At 45.5% G+C, this 17,902-nt stretch overlaps 1 protein-coding gene across 1 annotated transcript; it reads right to left on the bottom strand.

The window, feature by feature from the left end:
* Window positions 1-2,084: 2,084 nt before the first annotated feature.
* On the bottom strand, window positions 2,085-17,801 carry LOC118299756 (potassium/sodium hyperpolarization-activated cyclic nucleotide-gated channel 2). Its single transcript, XM_035623751.2, has 9 exons — window positions 14,182-17,801; window positions 9,539-9,745; window positions 8,993-9,206; window positions 8,519-8,680; window positions 7,564-7,782; window positions 6,898-7,044; window positions 6,563-6,803; window positions 6,227-6,391; window positions 2,085-5,932 (listed from the first exon to the last, which is right to left on the bottom strand). Exons 1-9 carry the CDS (start codon window positions 14,886-14,888, stop codon window positions 3,534-3,536), a joined length of 4,461 nt encoding a protein of 1,486 aa, XP_035479644.2. The 5' UTR covers window positions 14,889-17,801; the 3' UTR covers window positions 2,085-3,533.
* Between the last annotated feature and the right edge of the window lie 101 nt (window positions 17,802-17,902).

Raw genomic sequence — 17,902 nt, 5'->3', positions numbered from 1 at the left:
TATGGGGCTGGGAATCACCTCGCAGTCTGAATCTCATCCTCGTCAACTGCAGCTCCTGGAGTGTGTCTTAGTGGGTTTGAAGTCAAGGTGCAGGAAGTCTATATATAATTTTGCGGTGAGCTCAGCCAGCCCACCCAATACCACCCCCCTAACCCTAAATCTGTGCTTGTTCTGTGGTTGTGCTGCCAGACAAAGACTTTAGTTCCTTAAAAAACAACTTGTGTTTGTGTTAAAGCAATAGTTTAGTTCCCAAATGGAAAAAAATCCTTCATAATCGGATGCGTCACAAAATGATTCAGAAGAAATAAGAAGGAAAAAAAAGTGTTGCAGCTACACTGCTAATTTAAATAAGTTCTGAATTCAAATTCAACTACCAAAGTAGCCTACTGTCAGCCAAATATACTTAAAGTTATTATGCAGCACAATGGAAAATGTTATTAAATATTAGGTATTACTGGATTATTATTACTAATTCAATAACTGATAAAAAAAGAATTCTAGTGAAGTTAAGGTATTTTAAAGTTTTTTGAAAATCTTAATCTGCAAAGTCTACAGGGTTTCCCTCTAAAATGTAAGGACGCAGAAACATTAAATAGAAAAAAATGGAAATAGTACAAATAAGTACAAGGACTAAGTTGTACTTGAGTTCCGTAATTGAGTATGTGTGTGTGTTACATCCCACCACTTCTTTTCATTGTTAGATCCTGAAGCAGTCTGTGGAGGAAGCTTTTGCTCGAACATGGAGCTTGTGACACGGGGTCATGATGTGCTGTAAAGTTTGGGAGCCAGTACAGTATGAGAAGAGACATCCTACAGGCTGTTTGTGTATGACTGCATCGAGGATTACGGCCATCCAGTGATAAATACATAGACTACGGCTCCTGTAATGCAACACTGTGGTGTAATGAAACTCCCTGCCAGTTGAGTTTGTTTCCAGTGCAGCCTCGGAGTAAAGACTTCCCTCTGAGTCTGTTTCAGAGACAGAATGACAGGCAGCAATTACAGTCCCATGTATCTCCCCACCTGTATTCATGGTTAATAATCAAGGCTGGTCTGCCCCCCCCTACTTCGAATGTCCCCATCATTTAAACAATCCTCCTGTTCACTCAAGTCAAAGATGCACTTCAGCCATAGCTTGGTGGTGATGTGCAAGATGCTCCTTCTTCCCAATGTGTTTAGCTGATTATTAAAGTGGTGTCGCCATCTAGTGGAGACTGTGCATCCAGCTCAGCTGAGACTTCCACTGATGAACTAGTGTAAAGAGTCATGGTTAGAAACACAGCATGTATACTTCTGTGCTGCTCCTCCACAACTTGCAGCCTCATTACTCCTTCTCGATCATTACGCCTTCTACTCCTTCTGCTAAAATTGACTTGCCAGTCAGTCTCTTACCAGCAAATGTATGGTGCTTTGTGAGATCAAGCAGGGGATATTCAAACCCTGTGCAAATACTAACAATTGTAAATCCAATATGTTAATTCCTCTTTACTACTTGAGGAGAAAAATTATGATCTCAAGTTTAAATGCTGTTAGAAAACCTTTCGGTAATAAATGAAAGAGGAGTGGTTCAACAAATGCGTGTGAGGGAGACAGAAAGTTTTCATCGGGAAAGGGTAAGCAGGTGTATCGGTGACTGTAATCTGCCCTCTCAAAGGCATGAATTCATTTAGTTCCAGTCAAGAGCGGCAGAGATTTAGGTGTTCCCACATTCACAAGCTTAACCTTGCCTCTGAGTGCGCCTGCCCTCTGCTGAGAGATACAGGATTAGGGTTGGGGATCCAGGAGAAGCAGAAGTAGCAGGGCAAGGACAGGGAGGCTGAGGCAGAACTAATACACCCAGCTATTCAAATGAACACTCGCACGATAAGTTATTTTACCACACACCAAACCTTTCAATTCCCAAATCCTCAGAGATCACAAGTGAGTTCATATCGGAGTCACTTTGATTACAAATCAACATTTGCGATGCTGCCAGTACTATTATCCATGGTGTGGTTACCTTCCTTAACGCTAAGCGACCCACCAGGCCTGAAACACACATGCAGGCACACAAATTAGCTCATGCTTCACCACACTCAGCAAGATGATATCTAAATCCACTTTATTCTTACATCCAGATATACACCATCTTCATCAGCATCACCATCCTGGTGGTTAGAAACATCATCATCATCACAATCATCACCTCCAATGCCACACTCAAGATCATCATTTTTAAACAGCATTATTAGCCACTTTTTTCCCTTTCAAAAGCTAAAGCTGTGATAAATAAAAAATAAAACATTTGGTCCTTAAATATATTCTAGGCAACATGGTATCAGGGATTAAGACAGAAATGCCTTGTTGCTACTCACACAAAACATCAAACATCACTGGAAATGGTGCTGAAACTGTCAATTGAGGCGAGGGAAGGAGGAAACTGCCAACTGAACATGAGGCTGATGGCAGCAGAGAGCAAAGTTTCGGGCAATCCTAGAGAAAGGGAGAGAGTCTGTCAAAAGAAACAGTTAGCGACCAGAGCCGTGAAATCAATGAAAGGCGGCGGAACAGATGAGAGATGAAAGACAAAGATGCAGAGGAGTGAGGAAGTATCCAACAGACCCACAGAGAGGCACGTATTTACAGTACAGGGAGCCTGGTGGAACAAAAATCAACTGACCCACAGTGCACAGCAGAGCAGTATTGTGTGTTACACGAAAAAAACACAATTTACAGAAGTCGTCAGAGTGAACATGTAGGGTTAAAAGTTTTGTCTTCTTCAAAAACTAAACACCACACACCTGGGACAACAAAACTACCAGTGGACTGCTCCTAATTATTCAAAATATTATGAGCGTCGACATTACAGTGATTTTTTTAAATGCAATATCCTTATAATTATCATTATTCTGATGAGAAAATATTACAATTTGGTGAAGAATGGGAGGCAAGAAGGAGGTGGAGCTGGAAATCAGGAAATGTCTGCTCTATTGCCTGCATTTTGAGATCACAGTACACATTCTTCCTCACCACAGAAAGCTTTTTATTTTCTCTCATGTATTATTGGAGTCTCAAATGTTTCACATATATTGCTGTTTTCATTTTTTTCATATACTAGAGTCTCAGCTATTGCTTGCATCCTGTTTTAGTGTGTTTTCTGCGGCACTTTTGCTTCAGCTCCCCTGCTTTCTCCAAATATCACTGACACAGATATATATGTATACATTTGTATGTATTTTTTTTTTAACTGTACCTCAGCCGAGCACCTGGCAACACAAGCAAGTCTTTTTCCATGCTCAATGGCTTGGTTGAGCGTCACATGAACACCTGATGTCCTAAGACAATCACATCCTAGAGTGAAGATGTACCTGTCCACATGAGATCACTGGAAGTCATCATTGAACTAACTCCATGGTTTTACTGGCCACAACACAAAGTTCAGCATCCTTTGAGATTTTTCTCCTCTTCTTTCTAACATGTTGGCAGGCAGTTTGTGTCTTTGTCCTTTTGAGTCTTTTCTAGTGAGTTCCAATTGAGAATCCTTTTTTCCACCTTTAGGGGAAGTGGTGGTGTTGGTGGTTGGCGGCTGCTTGTGCTGACTGGGTGGTTGTAGTGGTAGATGCCTGAGAGGTCTGAGCTGGGGTAAGGGGTGTGTTGAGTGATGAGGAGTGGGTAGGGGCAGTTAAGGTGGTTGGCATTTGTTTTGGGGTCTGAGAAAAGGTAGATGGGGCACTTGGAGAGGTGGTGGTAGAGGAGGTGGTTGTATGAGAGGAGGGGTTAGTGGAGCTGGGGTTTGGGCGTAAAGTTGTTGAGGATGAGGTTGTTGATGTGTTTGGTTTGATGGAGTGAGCAGAGCCTGAAGTGGGGCTTGGAGTAATGACAGGAGGGGTTTGCTTTACAGGATGAACTGAGAATGTTACTTTAGTAGAATAGCTAGTGCTAGCAGGAGTTGAGGCAGGAGTTGAAGTTTGGTTTGGGGTGAGAGGCAAATCCTGTTTCGGGATCTGGCTCAGGGTGGGGCCCCTGACTGTGCTGGAGACAGATGGCTGGAGACAAGATGTTGGACTTTGGGATTTACCCAGGGAGGGAACAGATGTAACAATGAATGGAGATGGGCAAGGTGTAGGGGTCTGGGTCTGGGTAGGAGTGACAGGTGCGATGGTTTGCGTAGGAGTTTGGTAAGTGGTAGGGGTGTGGCCACAGGTAGTCTGAGTGGGAGTCGGGATCGGAGAAGGGATTGGGGTTGGGGCAGGGCTCAGGCAAGACAACGGATAAGCAGAAGGAGGTGTGTTGGATGCCTTGGCTCTGGGACTCTGGGGATGCGGTGGCGAAGAAATTACCAAGGGGAAGGGAGGAGGAGAGGAGGTAAGAGATGATTTGGGCCCATAAGGTTGAGGTATTGGAACTGGGGCGTAAACAGAGGATGGAGGCGGTGTAGAGGAGGGAGAGGGAGAGGAAGAGCGGGGGGAAGGCGTATGGAGTGGTTTGGGACGAAGAGTTGAAGGGAGCGACAATGGGCTTGTACCTGCTGAAGGTGGAGTGGAGCAGGGAGGGGGAGAAGAGGAGCGAGAGGGGGTCATTGGGACTGGTTTCGGGCGAGTTGTTATGGACAGGATGGGGGTGGGAGATGAAGGGGTGGGTGCAGGTGAAGGGGTGGCAGAGGAGAGTGGGGTTTGCTTCGGAGGGGAGGAAGATGGCATGTGTACAGCGGTGGGTGTGGGTACAGATTGTGTGAATGCAGCTGTGTTTGCGGAGATAGCCTGTGGTATGATGGACTGAATGGTAACGGCAGCCTGTGCTTGTGCTTGTGCATTAAATTGTATATTTGTTACCAGCTGCACTGGAGCATTAAAGGTCAGCATGCCTGCACTGCTTCCCCTGGCTAACTGTCCTGCCAGGAAAGGAGCTGCCAACAAATTGCCACCAGAGGCCTTCCGGTGGAGAGGCGGGTGTGGCTGCACTCCAGCCCACGAACGGTGAGGCAGAGTGGGCTGCGAGGCGGACAGCAGCCTGGCTTCCTGGGTGAGCCTGCCCAGCGCTGGCAGACACTGAGAGCTATTTCCTCCATGACGTAACAGAGCTTCTTTTGCTCCCTGTTGACCTGTAACACAAGTGCTGCCATCTGCTGGGGCACCAGGAGCAGCTGCTGGGTTTGTGGTCGGTGCCTTGTGGAGGGCTGGAGTTGGTGGTCCTCCTCCTGTTGGAGTGCCAAGTGATCCAGTTATCATTGAAGGGTGATCAGTCTGGAGACGGAGGCTGTAATGAACAGTCCTTCCTTGTTGGACAGAGGTTGGGACAGAAGAAGCTGGAGCGGGTGGTGTTTTAGCAATAGGCGGTGATGTCACCCCACCAGGAGGGCCCATGGATGAGGGGGAGGCAGGAAATCCTCCTCTTGGGGACAGACCACCCATTCCTCCTATCGTCATCATCCCGATGAGGGAGCTCACAGAGGGGCGAAGGGGCTGCAACACAGGAGCACGAGGGGGTGACAGAGGGAAAGAAGAGGAGGGAGAGGGGGAGACAAGAGGGGAAGGCAGGAAGAAAGCACCTCCTAGTGCATGCTGCTGCTGCATCTGCTGAAGCTGCTGCTGCTGTTGCTGCTGCTGGTGCATGAGGGCGATGGCTACATTACTGGTGGCAGCTGCAGTCTGCAGGGGAGCATGGACCAGTGGCGCCCAGATGACCGGGCGTGGCCGAGGAGACACTGTGCCACTTCCTCCCATGATGCCGCTTCTTCCTGCAGAGGCTGCAGCAATGGCATCCTGCATGGCCGGCATGCTGTCGTGTTTGACAATCTGCTGTACCAACATGCTATCACAGGAACCCAGACTGCCAGCTGCAAGGCCTCCCCCTGATCCTGGACCTCCTCCACCCCGGCCTCCACCGCGACCCATGCTGCCCCCTAGTGAACCACCCTGGGAGGACTTCCGCAGGAGCATGGAGTTTTTCCGGCCTGTGGTGGAGTAGATGGAGAAATTCTTAGATTTAAGGGTTGAAAACAAGTTCCAGAAATGGAAAGTTTGTAACTGAAAAGAAGAAGACTTGTTTTCAAAGCAGAGCTTTGACCTTTCAGCGGAGGAAATGCTTGACAAAGCTCCTTAGAAATTTAACAAAATCGAATGGATAATTTCTATGGTTTGTCAAGGTCACTGCAGAAAGGGAAAGCTTAATGGAAAATAGCAAGTCACTGCAAAGATAAGTTGCTGAGGAAAAAAGTATGCTGCAATCAGAAAAATCCACACGTTACCAATGCGGTCCAGACGGTCAACAGCGACAGTTTCGAAGGCACGTCGCATCATCGGATGTTCCTCCAGCACCTCGTTAAAGCTGTCCACACTGAGAGAATACAGACGACAGTAGGTATCTGCCCGGACACTGGCTGTCCTCCGTCCACGAGTCAACAAACAGATCTCTGAATGTAGAAAGAGAGACAATGGAAGGTGGAGAAAAGGGAAAGGACACAAATAGAGATTTTGCCAGTGAGATAAATCAAGCCATCACTATGTTAATTTTCTACCTCCCAGGCAATTACCCTCTTCCCCTAAAAAACTCCCCTTCCGCTTCACCATTCTTGTGTCCTAACCTCCAAAGTAAGACCCGTCGCTCAGCTTGGTTTCCTTGTTACCACGGGTCAGCACACCGACTCGGCCATGTTGGATGAAGTACATCTTCCGTCCAAGTGTTCCCTCGCGGATGATGAAATCAGACGGTTGAAACACTTCAAAGCGGAGCTTGGTCAACACCGCGGTCACAAAGTTGGGATCAGCATTGGCAAACAGTGGCATGTTAGCCACCAGGCTACGGCAGTTAAAGCTGACAATCTCCTAGAGGAGTAGAGAAGGGAAGGCTGACACATTTGCTGAAAGGAGGAACACAGCATTTGTGGTCTGTACGTATGTGCTTTTTGATTTCTTTTACCTCTTTAAGTGGCTCACTGAGTTCTCCCAGGATGTTCTCCTCATCAAACATTTTCCCCTGGAAGCGGTGCTCATAGTACTCGTGGATCTTTTGCCGAACATCAGCAGGAAGCTTATGGAATGACATATACTGCTCCACCTGCTTGTACTGCAATAACACACAGACACATTCACAGGTCACAGATGCACACGACCACACAAGGCACGGGCAGATGAATACCTACATGATACCGATGATACTTGTTTTAGCAAAGAAATAAATACATCCCACAGATCAAGTTCTTCATGTGTGATTATCATTTGAGTCATTTGTTAAACATTGTTTATTGTTTAAGTGATTTAAGAGCCAAAAATGGCAATAGGTTACCTGGCTCCAGCATTTCAAAGATATTTAGCTTTCCTCTATTTTATATCATTGTAAATTGAGCATCTTTGTACTTTAGACCATTGGTCAGACAAAACCTTTAACCTGACAATGTCATCGCAGACTCTCAGAAGCCGTGCTGAGCATTTTTCACAGATTACTGACAGTAAAAACCATTCACAGATTAATGGATGACATAGGTGATAGTTTGATTATTTGACTGAAATCAAGTGCAATGGCTAAACTATACGGAGGTTTGAGGAACTTGGATGAAGCAACAGATGGATGAGTGTCATGCTTCACCTTTTCCTGATACTGTCGTCGTGAGGAGTCCAGCGACTGGATTAGGGCGGTGGCGTGTCCGATGAACATGGCATAGCAGGTGGCGCCTACGATCATACTGAGCATGGTGAGCCACACATCAGTCATCCCCTCTGGAGCCTGTGCGCCGTACCCAATACACAACATGTGGCTCATGGCTTTGAATAGAGCATAGGAGTACTGCACGCCCCATGTGTCATTCTGTGGGGGACAGACAGAGAGGATGACAATAGAAGGCTGAACATATTGAGCTGCTCGTATTTGAGTCCCGTTACAGGATCTTTATTCCCTCAGACTGTCTCGACTGTCAAAACCTCAAAGAGTAAAAAAAAACTAAAAGCAACACTGACAAAAAGAGAGTAGTCATCACACATTATTATTAAATCAATGTTTAAAAGGCTACAATTAAAAAGAGAAGTGTCAATTTGATTCAGTGTGTGTGTGTGTGTGTGTGTGTGTGTGTGTGTGTGTGTGTGTGTGTGTGTATGTGTGTATGTGTGTGTGTCCTTCTGTTTTAGGTTGTGTGCCAGTCCAATTATACAAAGATGTTAATGGTCCAGCGGATGAGGGGACTTTCTCTGGGGAAAATCCCAGCATCACCCTGCTTAGCAACAGTCACCCAGGCGACCACAGAGACATGAGTCAGCTGTTCATACAGCAGCAGTGTATCTGTGTGCATTCATTGTTGCCCAGCAGGTCCCGAGGCCTCTGACCATTGATCTCAGTTGAGCTTTTTAATTGGACAATCTTCTATTATTTTTATGATACACAAATACACAACTGTGCCCACTGTTCAAACAAGCTGAGATTGAGCTTTGTGTGTTTTATTCAACTCTTGCTGAACGTCTTTGCTTTTTTGGTCTCTAAACAATAAAATCATATGCCGAAACATTCAAAACAACAGTCACATGCATGCAGGCGGCTGTTGGAGACTCACCACCATCAGGTTCTTGGAAACCCAGCAGTCAGGAGGGAAGTCCTGCAGCATGGGGACAAGGAACTGGAGACAGCCGTCCCAGTGGCAGAGCAGCAGCATCATACCGATCAGGTTCACAATCCTTACCATGGCACTGGCAAGGTCATAGGTCATATGGAAGATCTGAGGAGCAGCAGAGGGAAAGAGCAGAGCATAAATGTGAAGGAATGAGGATAAATAAAAGGATGGGTGTAGAGGGTAGAGAAGATTTACCTTTTTAAGAAGGACTTTATCTCAAAATTGTTTAAAACGCATTTTTACAAAGCCATTTCTTCCAGCTCATCAGCACACTATTCAAAAAGCTCATACGACCTTTGGATGAGTCATAGCTTACATGTTAAATCACTATTGTACTATCTCAGTTTCACAAATATTTCCTTCCCATCAAATCTGCTCTCTCTTTGCAGCAGCTGTTCCCTGTTCTCTGATTCTCACCTCCTCCCACTGGTGGATGTAGCGGATGAGTCTGGACAGGCGCAGCAGCCGAAGCAGGCTCAGGATTTTGGTGAAGCGGACGATGCGCAACGCCCTTGCTGTCCTGTAGACCTCAGAGTCCAGACTGTCTACCATCAGGAAGATGTAGTCCACCGGGATAGATGACACAAAGTCTACGAGGAACCAGTTCTTCAGGTAGTTCTGGCGGATGGCCCTGAGTCAAAATAGGATGGATGACAAGAGACATTCCCTTATTTGGCTGTCTAGCTTTGTGGAAGTGATTCCAGCATTTGGCTAGCATGAAATGATCATCAATATTCAGTAGGAGTAGATTTGGAATGTGAACAAAGCTCTGCCACTGGCTGCATGTCACCTTTTCACATCTCGTACATGGATCTGTGCAAACACAATCCCAGCAGATGGCCAGAAGAGCAAATTTTAATTCATGGCGACAGAGCTGCTGTATTGATATTGCAGACCATGCAAGCACAATGCCCCCAGCCCTTGACATATAAAACTAATACATGCACAAATGTTTCTACTGACCTGGGGTCCAGCAATATCTCAGTGTTGTCTTCCTTGATGATGCCCGTCCTAAAGTTGAGAACCAAGTCGACCATGAAGAGAGTGTCGGAGACCACGTTGAAGATGATCCACGAGGGCGTGTTCTCGTCTCTAAAGAACGTGATGCCCACTGGCAGGACGATTAAGTTCCCCATCATCAACACTAGCATCAACAGGTCCCAATAGAATCTAGAAAGAGAAAGACTCAGATTTTCAGCTGGGTTTTATTATTATTGTTGTAATGGTCTTGTATTTGTTACATCTACTGTGCCAGAAGGTCAGCATAACAACTTGGGGGCTGATCCGGGACAATAAGAAGTGCAAATTCCTCCTTGTAGAATAAGTCAAGTAGTGGTGTAATGTATATGAATGTTTCCCTTAAGCCAGTTTCATCCTTTGCATTTTTTTTCCGAGGAGGGCTGAACTGGATTATGTTTAAAAAAAAAGAAAAGAAAAGCAAGAGCCACACAGACAGGGACTGAAGGAGACAGATGATCAGTGACCTTGGGAGGCCTCATCAATCTGAATTTCATGCTGGTTACTGGTTGACGTAGCCTCCTCATAAAAATTCCGTGAATCAGTCATGTGATTAGGATGCTGGAAGTGACAGCAGAGGCAATCCAATCATCAGGAGACAATTCCTGTCATCTTTCTATCTCTCCCCTCCTAATCCCTTTATCCATTACCTTAACCCACATCAACGACACACACACACACACACAAACTACACTGTCTGTGAGAAAGTACACTTGAGTTCTGTGGTCGATTGCTATTGATCGCTAATTTAGTAGCACAACCTCATGGTTTGATGCTACCACTAGACTGATGAAGATTAAGTATGAGTCATCACTCTGCTAAACACAAACACGCGCGTGCCCTGACGTTGTCACTTATCTGAACAGATGTATCACCTCACAGTCACTGGTAATAAATACAGTGGTTGTTTACAGCAACACAGACACAGCGATTCTGTAGCTGCTGTGATGGGGACGGAGATTTATTCCAGACCCTGAGGACTCACTTTGTTAACTCTGGTTATAGGGAACATTTCAATAAATCACATCACACTACACTGTTTGTTTAGTACTGTCAGTGCCATGCATACACAAAACAACCTCCTAAAATTAATACTTAGCAGTCGAAATGTGTTCTGATGGAGCACATGACCTGACACAGCTCCTTTAAAAGAAATATATATTCATTGTGATGCTTAGACTTTCTATAGTGTTTATTGCACTGAAATCATTCGTCGAGTAAGAGATTTCAGACTGAAACTAGATAAGATCATTTTCAAAATATTTGAAAAATGATCTGTTAAATGTCAGAAAATTTGGAAAAAAAAGTTCCCAGCACAGTTCAAAAGCTGGAATTAGAAAATTTAGCATAATTTTGATATATATTTATATACTTTTACTGTTTTTTTATATATTTAATTCTATTGTATAGTTTTTCAGTTTTTGTTCTTCTTCTTGTACTTATTTCACAGTATTTGCTTTTTAATTTGTTCTTTTAATGCAACAAAAACATCAAAGCAAATTCCTTGTATGTGAAAACATACTTGGCAATAAACACGATTCTGATTCTGAGCCTACAAATGTACTTTAAAAAGTTTGTCAAAATAGTTGCTTGATTCATGTTCTGCTAGTAATCACACATCGAAAATGTCCCCCTCTGTCAATCAGACAACTTGCAGCAGTTTAAATGAATGTTGATCTCACATCTGTGGCGTGCGTGGAAACATGTTTGATGACATTGTACATGTGACTGCACAGCAGCCTCTGTGTACTAGATCTTGCTGTTCTCAATGAGATGTGGTTGATTTGAGCTGAGTGTAACAGCGAACAAATGAAAAACGACCAAACACACAAAAGAAGACATCGTCAGCTACACACTAAAAAAATGATGTGAAGTTTCATCATGTTGGACCAAATACCCGACAAGGCCTTATTTCTGATCTATCATCTGTGGACTGGTGCAACACTAACTGGGTCGTGTGTGGTTCGCAGGTTTACATGAATGCATGTGTGCACTCAAGAACTGTACATGCACACACACACACACACACACACACACACACACACACACACACACACACACACACACATACACAGGATTGCAGATGCAATCAGAGCCGTTCTCCGCGGCCTCATCAGTATTCCATTTTGAACATGAGCAGGTGCTGGGGGAGAAGTGCCCTGCATCTACCTGCTCAGCTGTTGTCAAACCAAACTCTAATTCTACTGTAATTGAGGCCAAGTGTCTCCTGAGCAGCCAGTGATTGGTTCCCAGCTCACAGTTGGCCAGATGTCAGTTCTGAGCAAAGTTTCCTCCCATCAACTTGCCAGACATACAGACAAACAAGCGCAACAGCAACTGGCTATAATAAATCTCTGTTACTATGTGTATAATGCCACCAACCCTGTCTCAACACGGCTCATCTCTGTTGACAGCCGAACCCTCTGCCTCTCCGTGTTTTCATCCCCTCCTCTCATTTCCCTCTCCCTTTGTATGCCTCTCGTCAGGCCGCAGTGTGAATTTGCTTCACCTTCGCTTCCTCCTCTCGTAACGTACTGTATTCCTTCAGGTGCAGCAGCAGCACATCTTTTCTTGATGAGGTGAAGGGCTGGAGAGCTGTTGTGTTCAAGGTCAATACCGGGGCAAAAACACATGAAGGGGTTTTTATCTGTCCTCCCTTCTCTTTCTCGCTCTGGCATCACAAAGTTCCTTCTCAGACGTCATTCCAGATTACAGGTTTTAAACTGAAAAGTTAGATGACTGAATTATGCATAACACATACTCCACTTGAATAATTTAAGGCATCATACATAATTGATCAACATTAAATTGATTTCTCCGACAGGATGATTGGAACTTTTAACTTCTTTAATTATCTTGCATGGGTATCAGTAAGTGCAGAGGGGGACCGAGATTCATCCATCCTTCCCTTTCTCTGTTCCTCGTGCACCATATCAGCCGTGTGCAGACTCATAAGCAGCACTCGCCATCCTCATATTGACAGACGATACAAAACGACTGAGTCTGTGTGTGAGTGGCTGATGAGACATAAGTGGGCCAAGAGCCTTGGGGATCAAGTTATCCATTGTTGCTGCAGTCTGTCTGGAGATTATGAACGCTGCCTCTCCCTCTGCCGTCCACCTGCACATTTAAATAGCTTATTTATGCAAAGTCTCTAACAACCAGTGACGGGTGCCAAGGATGGATGGCTCGTTGAATAATAACACATATTAAAACTATGTATGTGCAAGAGGCATGCTGGCATTCATAAAACTGCCCTTGCATACCTGCCAGCATTAACAAAAGGGTTGTAACTGTTGATTCATTTCATTATCAGATGCTGTTTATTTTATCCATTAACCAAATTAAGTTCATCAATTAATTATCTGGTCAGTAAAATATCAGAAAAGGATGAAAAATGCCCATAATGTCTTCAAATGTTTTGTTTTGTTTGTTTTGTCTGACCACCAGACCTAAACCAAAGAATATTCAGTCTTCAGTTTTATAAAAAAAAGAGGAAATTGTCGGGGACATTTTTTCTATGAAAATAGCTATAAATGACAATTATTGATATATTACTGTATATTATTAGGTTATCCAGGTGGTTAATTCTCTGTACATTTACTAATCAATTAATTGACCGATCATTTCCGTTGCATACATTTCCCATAGGAATGAATTACTGCAGGTACATCTTTATCTTCATGGGGAGAGAAATCAACAGCCTCAAAAGTAATTTTCTCCTCCGGTGTTATTGATTATTGTGCTAATTTTTCTGCTCAGGTAGGAGAATGAACCAAGCCTCGTGCATAAAGTCACCAGCAGGGAGTGCTGTGCTGGGTTCATCCGCTGTTCACATAAAAACCCACTTCACATGTTTTACCTAGATGACATGGTAGGCATGTCTCACTGATCCCCGATTGACCAAACAACTCTTGGCTAGATGTTTCCCCCTAATTTTCATCTCTGTCTCCTTGTAACTGTGAAGCTATTTGTTCTGGAAACAACGGGCAATGATCAGTCATTTTTCTCTCATTCTTTTACAAATGGAGAGTCTGCCATCGCTGTGCGGTGTCTAACCTGGAGTCCTCATCACATACGCACGCGGCCCTTTCCATGAACACCTCTATCTTCACCACCCCCAAGGACTTTCCATCCACTCCACTCCCCCTTTAATTTTCATTTGAGCTTTCATACATACTCTGATTATATATCCTGAGAATCTGTATCTTGCCTCCCTCTTGCACCTCACATCAACTCCTATATACTACTGTTGTGTCCCCGGCAATATATATTTAGCCTGCTGCATGTCTGTCTCTCCCCTCCCAGTTGTCCTCCCCATTTCCCCTGTTAGCAAGTGAAGAGGCCGCTGAATGTATGATCCGTTTCTCTTTGCCTGTTTTCTCTGTCTCGCTAAATGCCTGTCATTAGGCGTCAAGTGTGCTCAATACCAGCCTGCTTTGATCCATATTTCTACCAAAAGAACATTTTGTGTCTTTTTATGTGCTACAAGTGGCATTTGGCCTATTTCACAAATCAGTTATCAGTGCAACTGGCTGCACACTGTGGAGGGTGTGTGTGTGTGTGTGTGCATGTGTGTTGTTCCATACCGGAAGTCACTGTAGGGGTGTATAATCCATGACCCTGCTGATTTCAGTCTAGCCTGCTCCAGTGCCACAGCTTTGTGGGATCCAAACATGCGCAGGCTGAACTTGTTGACCCCAGGCTGGAGCATGGCTCCAAACTGTCTCTGGATGAAGGTGCTCTGGTTGGAGTTGCTGTAGTCCTCTCCGTCCAGCCCCATGCCAAACAGACCCAGTCCAGTATGACCCATCATCTCCGGGGTCCCCGCCACAGTGGTGTTGCAGGCCGTGGTGGTGGTGGTCTCTGGGCCAGTGGCTACCACCATGACTCCTGTCCCGGTGGAGGAGGTGGATGACAGGGCGGCGCGGGAGGGGGCAAAGCCCACCGAGCGTGGTGGAGGGTGGGCTGTGGCAGAGGAGGAGGAGGGTGGTGGTGGTGGCGGCAGCAGGGCCCCAGGGGTGGTTGGTGTGCCCGCTGTGCGGAAGGGAAGGCCGTCCCTGGTGGAGGAGCTCATGATGGAGAGACGACGGCCGCGTCCACCTGAGGAAGTGCTGTCCCCCCCAAAGGAGCCCCTCTCCCCCTCCAGAGAGGCCTGTGACAGCCTGTAGCCCGGGGAGGGCAGGCTGCCTTTACTGCGGCGCTTCGAGTCCCCTCCGTTACGTCTGGGCAGGCTATCACCTCCTGACCCCGGGGCGCTACCGGGGCCACCCACACCTCCAGCCACCCCATCCATCCCAACTCAAGGAGGAGGGTGAATATAACCTTAAGCTCCTGATCCCTCTGGGGAAAAAAACAGTTTAGTATAGTCCAGCTGGCTAGATTAGATAGGTGAGAGTGTCAGTGTCAACGTGAATGATAAACTGCAGAGGCTAAAGACAAGTCTCCTCTCTGTCTCTTGTCATTCTTCTGGAGCAGACAGCTCACACCGCCGCCCCCTCTCCGCAGATGTGGCCACCCTTACCCCGGTGCCCTTGCAAAAAGCCTCATCCAGACATGAAGTCCTTCACCCTGCCAGTGTGACGCCAGCAGCTTCCCTTGGCGAGTCTCCGTTTGTCCTCACAGACGCTCCTGTAACGTTTCTCCCTCCTCGTCCTTGAAACGTTGCTCTCCGCCCGAGGCCCTCCCTCTCCCCTCCACGGCCGCCCTCGACGCTCCGTCGCCGGTCATACTGGCACCGGATTCCCGGTCTTTTGTAGATAACGGAGCTCGCCGCTCATTGGCCGTTGGTGGTCTGTTTGTGTTGCCTGTGTGTCCGGGCTGCTCACCCGGTGTTGCTATTTCCCCTGTATCATAGTGGAAGAGGTGATCCGAGCGATACGGTGGTGGAGTGGCCAACATTCACCGGCGGATGAATGACAAGGACACTTGATGGTCCGTCAGGAGACACGGCTTGTTAACGCACACGAGGGACGCGCATCAGCCACACACACACACACACACAGGCGCTCATCCTCCGAGGCGCACTGATTCATCCTGACACGCACACTATCATCCACCAGAAACACGCACGCGTTGAAAAATAAAAAGGAAACACGAGGCGGCGGAGAACAAGTCGAATTACCATCAAATCTAGCCCATGTTTTCACGGAGTCCGAGCGGAAAACCCCACTGATCGCGACGGAAGGCGCGTGAGGCGCTCAGCTGCAGCCAGAGGTGACACCACTGGATCGGCGTCAGGGCGATTTCTATTGAACTGGCGCCGGGATGAACTCAGGTGTTCAGAGTCCGACGCCCCGAACCGTCTCCTCTCTCATCAGCCGCCGCTGCCAAGGATTTCCACTTCTGCCCACTTTCAATGACATTGAGTCCAGACCAGAGGGAATCGGCGGTGTCCTCTCCTCCGCCGCGGCGCCGAGGGCAGATACGAAGCGCTGCCCCTTCAATGAAACAAAGCTTCACCGAGGTAAAGCGCTGCGCTCTGACGAATCCAAAAGCCCCCCCCCCCGGAAAATAGAACAACTTGTTGAGCGTTGACGGTGGCTGCTCAATCGCAGACTCCTCAGCGCCGATGAAGTCCAGGTCGTATCCACTTCTTCTCCTCTGACTCAGAGCAGACACGTCCACGGAGACGCGCGGCGCATGCGAATGAACTGTTAAATAAATAAGGGTGCATATAAACGTCTGGATGCAATCGGCCTGTTACCATGGCACCCTGCATCCCTCATCATCCATCCCCGAAGGCCGCATGCCCGGCCGGCGAGACGCACGCATCCCTCGCAGGTATACAAGTCGCGCGTCATCCTCCCTCGCCCATTCAGAGAGGGAGTGCGTGATGGCGAGAGTGATGTTGACATTTTATTTTAAAACTTGGAAACATAGCAAGCCTTTTAAACAATGGAAACAATAATATCAAAAAAAATCGACACATGTAAAGCAACAGTCAATAAATGTCATTAGATTATGTTAATTAACCGCTGCCTCGTCCAATAAAGCGTTTCATATCTCAAATTTCTGGAATTTTTCATTTATTTATTTCTATTTTAAATTACAGTGCAGTGTTCGATTACAAAATAAAGTGTTGTTTTACAACTTGGTCGTAAAAAAAAAAAATTATATTACAACTTACTGTTGCTGCTTTTTATGACACATGTTCGTAACTTTGGTTTACACCATATATCACCAGGCCGTTTTTCTATGTATATGAGATACATTTAACTTCTAATGTAAAAACACATTTCTAAGTGTTCCATTTAAATATCTTATTTGTGAGTCTCTGATGCTCATAAGTCTATTCCCCAGCCAACACATTTGACATGTGTGTCTGATGTCTGGATAATAAATGCTCATTTTCATACGTCATCCAGATGTGATGATTGTAGTTCCTTTGGTTTCCTGTTAAATAAACATTCAGTAATGTGTCTCTTTGTAAATCTTGAAATTAAGAGTGAACACACTATAAAGGAAGTAACAGATTGCTCAGCCCCTTCTCTGTAATGTACTTAATCACAACTTTTAGGTAGCTACTAGTTACAACTCTACCTGAGTATTTCTATTTTAATGTACTTTCCTCAACATTTCAGAGGCAAATATTGTATTCCATACTTATCTGACACCTGTATTTACTGGCTTCTAGCCAAATTAGGATTTTGTATACAAAAATACAATGCATCTTGATAAATTAATCCAGCAAGATGAATTAGTTGAAAACAGCATCACCCTATGTAGATATAAATTCAATTGCTGCGTCAATAATACTGATTTTCTGCAACCGCAGGGCCCATTTAAGAGTAGAAAGATAAAATTCCTCTTAATGTGTTTGAGTCAAACACAACAATATTTACATGCTTGGCCTATGCAAAAGTGGCTATTGGTGGTAGAAAGAGATTGACTGGTCAACTGTGGGAGGAGGATTCAAGGCACAAAAGAGCTGGAAAGTAAGAATTCCTGCATTAGAAAGGCGAGAATGTCATACAATAGATCATCACACATAAGAAAGACCCATACAGGAACATATATAATTAGTTTATGGGAGAATATTATCCAGATGAAGGTATCTGAGTGGACAAAAGGTGGTGCAATCCAACACCCGTCGTCTCTGTCTCTCCCGACACTGCTCATTAAAGCCAAAAGAATTGCACTGTCATAGAGATAAGCTCAGGACCATGGACAGAAATGAAAAGCCTTATCTCCAAATTCTAAAAAAGTCTAACAATAATGATGTTCTTCAACAATGGCAAAGAGATAATATTCACGTTCAATTCAAAACTACTAGGAGAGGGAAGAAAGGAGGCTGGACAGCTCAATTAG

The sequence above is a fragment of the Scophthalmus maximus genome, chromosome 1, assembly GCF_022379125.1.
Source record: "Scophthalmus maximus strain ysfricsl-2021 chromosome 1, ASM2237912v1, whole genome shotgun sequence".
NCBI lineage: Eukaryota > Metazoa > Chordata > Actinopteri > Pleuronectiformes > Scophthalmidae > Scophthalmus > Scophthalmus maximus.
The sequence above is the reverse complement of the archived record's forward strand: the minus strand, read 5'-3'. Positions and strand labels throughout refer to the sequence as shown.

What these genes read in the sequence shown, in the direction of transcription:
- LOC118299756 (XM_035623751.2), bottom strand. Translation starts at nt 14,888, where the DNA reads ATGGATGGGGTGGCTGGAGGTGTGGGTGGCCCCGGTAGCGCCCCGGGG. An exon ending in GAGATATTGCTGGACCCCAG is followed by an intron (nt 9,207 to 9,538) that starts GTCAGTAGAAAC and finishes ATTTTGACTCAG; the next exon opens with GGCCATCCGCCAGAACTACC. An exon ending in TTTCCAAGAACCTGATGGTG is followed by an intron (nt 7,783 to 8,518) that starts GTGAGTCTCCAA and finishes TGTCCCCCACAG; the next exon opens with AATGACACATGGGGCGTGCA.